We start from the raw sequence: 8,284 nt of genomic DNA, 5'->3' as shown, positions 1-8,284 counted from the left end.
CATTGTGATATTTTGCTTCATTACATTTATTGTGGCATTTACATTTGGCAGGCAGACATTTATCAATCAATCATTTCCTTATTTGGTGCTTTTCATTTAGTAGTCAAAAGCACTTTACAAAAAAGGAAGAAGGAAGCTCAAAGAAGTGAAAAATAAGAAAAGGCTCAACAGGCCTTCATAGTAATTATAGCTCATTTAGACTAAAACTTTAGGCCCAATTCTAGTAAAACTCAGAACGAATTAGTATAAAGCTAAAAATTTCAAGATAAGTTAGGTATGGCATGAGTATTGGTATCCTAAAAGTTCTGGAATATCCAGTGTGTGCTTCAAGATAAAATGAAGGGGATCCCTCGGGGTCCCGGGGTATCGGAAACTTCAGCGTTTCACGAAGACCGGTGGATAGCATTGGAGTTGTACTCTGTTATTCAAATTCAGGTGCAAACATTTCACATTTGAGATGTTCATGAGTCTGTGTACACAGAGATACCGACCTTCTCAAGATAATCACCTTTAATTATTTGTGGAGAGTTTATTCACATTATATACATGTTGAGAGAATTTACATTGAGAGCACACAACGCGAACATAGGACAGTCTTCAACACTTATTAGTTCACGTATAAATTTTCAGTCTTATAAAATGATGGAAACGTCATTCCTAATTTGTTGTGGTGGGGTTGTGTGATTTAAAAGTAAAGAGTTCCACAGTTGAGAGGAAAATCTGAAGAATACCTGATCACTTTCCACCTAATCTTCATCTCTGTGTTCTGCTCACCAGCTCACCTCCTCCCTTTCTCCATTTTTGTTATTTCCCTCTGCTCACCTTCCTCCCTGGCTCTATCTTTCCACTCTACTCACCTTTCTCCATATTTGTTTCTGAAGCTCTGCTTACCTTCCTATCTCTGTTCTTTGCTCTCTACTCACCTTTCTGTCGATGTTCTTTGTGTTAACCATTGTCTTATAGATCCCTGACTACTTTTTATATTGTTGTGTTAATCATTTCTGATCCATGCGGTATAGCTCCTTTCTTCCTGTCTCTGCAATCGGCTCATCCTCCTAGCTCTCATTCCTCTGTTATCCCAAACTAATACATTAATTTTAAAATAAAAAGTCAAATTTTCAAAAAGCCCCACAAAATTTTCTAAAACAATCGTCGTCATAGCTGGGGGCTATCTCTGAGGCTCTTTATTCAGACATGTCAAACCTCCCTCACCCTCCTCGACTCCTCTGATCCTGTCCTTGTGAAAGTGTGTGTCCTTTGGCCCCTTCCTCGTATTCAGAAACCATAGCATAATAGTTAGACCGTCCACTCTGAGTCTGGGAAGTCAACGGTTCTAAAAATGATAGAGTACTGACCAACCATAAGTTGGGAATGTTGGCACAGGCTTTGATGGGCCAAGTTTCCTCCTCCTGCATTGAAGTTCTTTGCAAGGGAACACACACTCTCCACCATAAAAAAGCCAACATGAAGAATTTATTAAGTAGTTGTTGAAGGATTATTCCAGAGTTCATTCCACATAGCCTTTTGGCACGAGGGATGTGCAGAACACCTGATGGTAAGTTTACAAGTAATGTAGTTGCCTCAGGCACTAATCATTCAGCACATGCAACTCGTGTACCCTTAGGTTTTTAGAGGTGACATGAGACATTCTTAGCAAACTTGGAAATTCTTATATGAGCCTTGACATTGTATCCAATTGTTTTTATTTTTAAACAATCTTTCTGAGATAACAGCATGTGGATCATCCAAAAAAAAAAAAAAACGCACTGATTACATTTTTTAATTAGAAGGGCATTTGGGAGGGCACATACTCTCCCCCCTCCCGTAATGCCTGATTCACGAGAACATATCTGGCCCAATACATTTTGGAAATATCATGCGAAATATCGTTTTTGAGCCCCATCTCTCAATGGTGAAGAATCACTGAATAAAATTCTAGTAGTTGGATCCGGATTTACATCTTCACCGTAATAGAATCAAAGTGTCGTGGTCACACACCCAACCTATCCACCAAGTTTCATCCGAATCCATGCACAACTTTTTGAGATATCCTGTACACAAACAAACAAGAAGACTCTGTGCAGGGCACGACACTTTCAAAATCCATGAAACAAATTTGACCTCAAAAAGAATTGGTGGTTGAATTCAGTGACCTGTCAATGAGATGAAAATTCAGGATTTTAGAAATACCTCCTTAGTTGTTGACCGTGGGTCGATGTTGACCTCCAAAATAATTGGTGGTTGAATTCAGTGACCTGATGTGAAAATCCTCTTCAAATTTCAAGTCAATCGGATGAAAATTGAGGATTTAAGAAATCTCACCGAAGTTGTTCACCTTTGGCCTATGTTGACCTTTTGACCTTTTGACCTCAAAAACAATAGGCTTCTTCCTTATGACAAACTCTTCCATGTGGTGAAGTTTCGTGAAGATGGGTTTAAAATTGTGACCTGTAGGCGACAGACTTACAGAATAACAAAGTCGACTGACCGATATACTTGAAAAATCTTCGATTTTGCAACTAACAAGCAAAGAGACAGAGAGGGGTGAAAACATAACCTCCTTCACCTTCGGTGGCGAAAGTAATAAGTCCCCTGGCCCTGATGGATTGCATTCACGAGTATTGAGAGAGACGTATCAGATGTGTAAACCTCTTAAAATCATCTTTGGTAAACTCTTGAAAGAGGGAGAGGTACCAGAGTCCTGGAAGCAAGCCAATGTAGTACCCGTCTTCAAGAAAGGGAAGAAGTGCAATCCAGAAAACTATCGTCCAGTAAGTTTGACATCTGTGGCTGGTAAACTGATGGACAAGATCATCGGAGATGCACTTGTGACCATTTAGACTCGAGAGGGAAGTGATCTCTTCTAAGTGATGAACATCATGGATTCAGGAGTGGTCGGTCTTGTACTACACAATTATTGGAAGTTTTAGAGCAGTGGTCACAGTCACTCGATATTAGTCACCGTCTTGACTGCGTGTAGTTGGACTACAGAAAGGCTTTTCATTGTGTCCCTCATGTCCGGTTCTTGCACAAGATTGAATCTTATGGAATCGGTGGTCACTCTCTCTCTCTCTCTCTCTCTCTCTCTCTCTCTCTCTCTCTCTCTCTCTCTCTCTCTGTCTCTCTGTCTCTCTCTCTCTCTCTCTCTCTGTCTCTCTGTCTCTCTCTCTCTCTCTCTCTCTCTCTCTCTCTCTCTGTCTCTCTGTCTCTCTCTCTCTCTCTCTCTCTCTCTCTCTCTCTCTCTCTCTCTCTCTCTCTCTCTCTCTCTCTCTCTCTCGTGCAGCCTGTGGCTGCTGGTTGCATCATTGGTTGGGACGCGGCTTTGCCGCTGATGCAGTGTCCCCCTTACCAGTATACTGGTACTCATTTTGCCGACGTCGGAAGGATGACAGGCTGAGTCAACCTCTGGGTGTATTAATTCAGCGGCAAACGGGGCTTGAACTCAGGACCCTAGGATCCCAAGCCACCACCCTAACCACAAAGTCAACACTAAGCTTCGGTGTCAATTACTTAAATGGATCAATTCATATTTGTCAGGCCACTCACAAAGGGTTGTAGTAAATGGAATTGCATCCACTTCTGTTGCAGTGACGAGTGGAATACCACAGGGGCAGCGTACTGGGTCCGACATTGTTCATCGTCTTCAGAAATTATCTTCCTGAATCAGTTTAGTCCAGTTTAAAGTTGTCCGCAGACGATACCGAATTAGATAGAGTGGTGAATAGGAAGGTAGTTGCAGTAACACTCCAGGATGATATGGATGAAGCCGTGAACCGGTCAGGACGCTGGCAGCTTCCCTTTGATGGGGGCAAAGCATCGGGTTATTCACTATGGAAGAAGGAATCTGGGGTTTACATCCACCATGGGCAAGGGGAGTGAAAGCAGGGAAACCATGTGAGTAAGGGAGGAGAAGGACTTCGGGGTGATCTGTGATCCAAGCTTCTCCTTCAGTCGCCATGTTGCAGATGCTGCAGTGAAAGCCAATTGTCGGCTTGGAATTATTAGATGTTTTTCATCATTAGCTTAAAAAAGGGCTTGTAGTATAACACAAATCCATTGTACGACCAACAATGGAGTACTGTAATATCGTTTGTTCACCTCTTTTTTAGATCCTTGTGGAGGATCTCGAAGTCTTGCTCACGTTGTTTTTGTGGACTTTTTTGTTTCACAGCCTACAGTTTTCATCCAAACTTCCTGAAACTTGGCATACATATGTAAAAATACCCTGCGCAGACAGTAACCATCTCCGATTTTGAAAATTCCTCCAAGAAAAAAAAGTTATGACGTCAAAATATCTCCGCTAATGGAAATCCCATAAAAATTATCTCCGAAACTCGGCAAGCTTTTTGAATTCTGTTTGTGGAAATCGAACAGGACATTAGCAGAGATGAATTACCGCACATATGATACATCACTATGACGTCGCATCAATTTTTATGACATCATTCCTATTTTTTGGCATTTTTTGTTTCACAACCCAGAGTTTTCATCGGATCTTCGTGAAACTTGCCATGTATATGCAGAAAGCCCACGCGCAGGCAGTAACCATCTCCGATTTTGGAAATTCTTCTGAGAAAAAAAGTTGACGTCATAATATCCCCGTTAATGGAAATCGCCTATACCATTATCTCCGAAACTAGGCAAGCTGTTTGAATTTTGTTTGTGGGAATCAAGCCGGGCATTAGCACAGATAATTTATCGCAAACCTGATACATCACAATGACGTCATATTCGTTTTTATGACATCATCATTAAGAGGACGAGGATCTTAGTTCATTCGAGCTTGTTTTACAAGAAAGATGAAGATTAACTCGAGAAGGTGCAACAAAGCACTCGGTCGAACCACTCTTACGTACAGACGAAGTAGAGCAGAGATGATTCAATTTTTTTTTATAAAAGTTCAGAGGATTGGATAATGTGGACTAAAAAAAGTTTGTTTGTTTGTTTGTTTGTTTTTACACTGGGAGTCGGACAAGACAAGAGAGCATTCACTCAAGCTGAAGAAGTTTAATTTTAAGACAAAAATCAGAGAGTGTACTTTTTCTAACCGTTGTGTGAATTATTGGAATTCTCTCCCTAATCACGTGACTGAGTCTGCGCTTGAGAACCATTCGTTCGACCATCCCTTGAAGTTTTAACCTCCTATATTAGAGTTTAAGACATCATGAAGAGGGGGGCACGGAAGCTGTGCTTTACGTCTCCAACATCCAGTAAAATCCGCTAATACTAAGGGGTTGTGCGCACGTGCGACGTTGCATTGTGGGACAGTCGGCTTATTTCGAAATTACTATTGAAGAATACCGACTGCACCGCATCACGTGGGTTTATCTTCCCGTTTTTGCAGGTCGATGATTACACGGTGTATGTCAGCCATGACGGTGGGATTGGCAGCAGTAAATCGTTGGCGTGAATCCTGTGAGTATTTTGTTCGACTTCACAAACTTCCTCCAAACACTTTCAACCTTCCTCGGGTTGTCTGAGGCGGAGAGTCCTTTATTTTTATTATTTTTATTATTTTAAACTCTTGGTGCTTGGTGTGTGTCGGCTTTTCATGAGGCGGAAACGCCGTGACGAGGGTGAGGAGTCGAGTCATCCTCAGAGAAATGGCGTCGGCGGCCGTTGAAGTTGTCAGTCGGGAGGTTTGGAATGAGGCTGAGGTGAGGATTCCGGAGTGTTGGCTCCTTGGTAGTTTGTGCAAGATGGAGAATGTTCGGGTTAGTTTGGCTTTAATTGTCACGATGACTTGACGTGAGGCCGCCACCGTCGGGAAAGACTTAAACAGCGCAGGTGGTGCGTGTTACCGGGGCAGGAAGTGCCGATAGAATTGTGTGAGGAGTGTGCGTGGTGTGTTCAGGTGTGTGAGTAGGAGTGTGCGTGCGGTATTCAGGTGTGTGAGAAGGAGTGTGCGTGCGGTGTTCAGGTGTGTGAGTAGGAGTGTGCGTGGTGTGTTCAGGTGTGTGAGTAGGAGTGTGCGTGCGGTGTTCAGGTGTGTGAGCAGGAGTGTGCGTGGTGTGTTCAGGTGTGTGAGAAGGAGTGTGCGTGCGGTATTCAGGTGTGTGAGGAGTGCGTGGTGTGTTCAGGTGTGTGAGTAGGAGTGTGCGTGCGGTATTCAGGTGTGTGAGAAGGTGTGCGTGCGGTATTCAGGTGTGTGAGAAGGAGTGTGCGTGCGGTATTCAGGTGTGTGAGGAGTGTGCGTGCGGTATTCAGGTGTGTGAGAAGGAGTGTGCGTGCGGTATTCAGGTGTGTGAGGAGTGTGCGTGGTGTGTTCAGGTGTGTGAGTAGGAGTGTGCGTGCGGTATTCAGGTGTGTGAGAAGGAGTGTGGGTGCGGTGTTCAGGTGTGTGAGTAGGAGTGTGCGTGCGGTATTCAGGTGTGTGAGAAGGAGTGTGCGTGGTGTGTTGAGGTGTGTGAGAAGGAGTGTGCGTGCGGTATTCAGGTGTGTGAGGAGTGCGTGGTGTGTTCAGGTGTGTGAATAGGAGTGTGCGTGCGGTATTCAGGTGTGTGAGAAGGAGTGTGCGTGCGGTATTCAGGTGTGTGAGAAGGAGTGTGCGTGCGGTATTCAGGTGTGTGAGAAGGAGTGTGCGTGCGGTATTCAGGTGTGTGAGAAGGAGTGTGCGTGGTGTGTTCAGGTGTGTGAGAAGGAGTGTGCGTGCAGTATTCAGGTGTGTGAGTAGGAGTGTGCGTGCAGTATTCAGGTGTGTGAGAAGGAGTGTGTGTGCGGTATTCAGGTGTGTGAGAAGGAGTGTGCGTGCGGTGTTCAGGTGTGTGAGAAGGAGTGTGCGTGCGGTGTTCAGGTGTGTGAGAAGGAGTGTGCGTGCGGTGTTCAGGTGTGTGAGAAGGAGTGTGCGTGCGGTGTTCAGGTGTGTGAGAAGGAGTGTGCGTGCGGTGCTCAGGTGTGTGAGGAGTGTGCGTGCGGTGCTCAGGTGTGTGAGAAGGAGTGCGTGCGGTGCTCAGGTGTGTGAGAAGGAGTGTGCGTGCGGTGTTCAGGTGTGTGAGTAGGAGTGTGCGTGCGGTGTTCAGGTGTGTGAGAAGGAGTGTGCGTGCGGTGTTCAGGTGTGTGAGTAGGAGTGTGCGTGCGGTGTTCAGGTGTGTGAGAAGGAGTGTGCGTGCGGTGTTCAGGTGTGTGAGTAGGAGTGTGCGTGCGGTGTTCAGGTGTGTGAGTAGGCGTGTGCGTGCGGTGTTCAGGTGTGTGAGCCGGAGTGTGCGTGCGGTGTCCAGGTGTGTGAGGAGCTGTGAGGTGAGGGTGCTGTTCGTGCAAGCATTGGTAGTGGTGGAGAGTGTGGACGATCTGCCAGGGTGTGGGGGGTGGGGAGTGTGGACGATCGGTCGGGGGGTGGGGAGTGTGGACGATCGGTCGGGGGTGGGGAGTGTGGACGATCGGTCGGGGGTGGGGAGTGTGGACGATCGGTCGGGGGTGGGGAGTGTGGACGATCGGTCGGGGGGTGGGGAGTGTGGACGATCGGTCGGGGGTGGGGAGTGTGGACGATCGGTCGGGGGTGGGGAGTGTGGACGATCGGTCGGGGGGTGGGGAGTGTGGACGATCGGTCGGGGGGGTGGGGAGTGTGGACGATCGGTCGGGGGGTGGGGAGTGTGGACGATCGGTCGGGGGTGGGGAGTGTGGACGATCGGTCGGGGGTGGGGAGTGTGGACGATCGGTCGGGGGGTGGGGAGTGTGGACGATCGGTCGGGGGTGGGGAGTGTGGACGATCGGTCGGGGGGTGGGGAGTGTGGCCGATCGGTCGGGGGGGTGGGGAGTGTGGACGATCGGTCGGGGGGTGGGGAGTGTGGACGATCGGTCGGGGGTGGGGAGTGTGGACGATCGGTCGGGGGGTGGGGAGTGTGGACGATCGGTCGGGGGTGGGGAGTGTGGACGATCGGTCGGGGGGTGGGGAGTGTGGACGATCGGTCGGGGGTGGGGAGTGTGGACGATCGGTCGGGGGGTGGGGAGTGTGGACGATCGGTCGGGGGGTGGGGAGTGTGGACGATCGGTCGGGGGGTGGGGAGTGTGGACGATCGGTCGGGGGTGGGGAGTGTGGACGATCGGTCGGGGGGTGGGGAGTGTGGACGATCGGTCGGGGGGTGGGGAGTGTGGACGATCGGTCGGGGGGTGGGGAGTGTGGACGATCGGTCGGGGGTGGGGAGTGTGGACGATCGGTCGGGGGGTGGGGAGTGTGGACGATCGGTCGGGGGTGGGGAGTGTGGACGATCGGTCGGGGGGTGGGGAGTGTGGACGATCGGTCGGGGGGTGGGGAGTGTGGACGATCGGTCGGGGGGTGGGGAGTGTG

The 8,284-nt window shown here is 48.1% G+C and overlaps 1 protein-coding gene across 1 annotated transcript in view; it reads left to right on the top strand.

Annotated features, from left to right (window-relative positions):
- Window positions 1-5,514: 5,514 nt before the first annotated feature.
- The window catches only part of PSMC3 (proteasome 26S subunit, ATPase 3), a 30,549-nt gene continuing 27,779 nt past the window's right edge, over window positions 5,515-8,284 (top strand). The window contains exon 1 of the mRNA XM_085881806.1: window positions 5,515-5,657. Coding sequence (XP_085737932.1) covers window positions 5,604-5,657 — 54 coding nt within the window. The 5' untranslated portion in view covers window positions 5,515-5,603. The remainder of the gene's footprint in view (window positions 5,658-8,284) is intronic.

The sequence above is a fragment of the Eptatretus burgeri genome, chromosome 5, assembly GCF_056783735.1.
Source record: "Eptatretus burgeri isolate ZD-2024b chromosome 5, Ebu_testis_v1, whole genome shotgun sequence".
Classification (NCBI taxonomy): Eukaryota; Metazoa; Chordata; class Myxini; order Myxiniformes; family Myxinidae; genus Eptatretus; species Eptatretus burgeri.
This window is presented reverse-complemented; position numbering and strand designations above follow the sequence as displayed.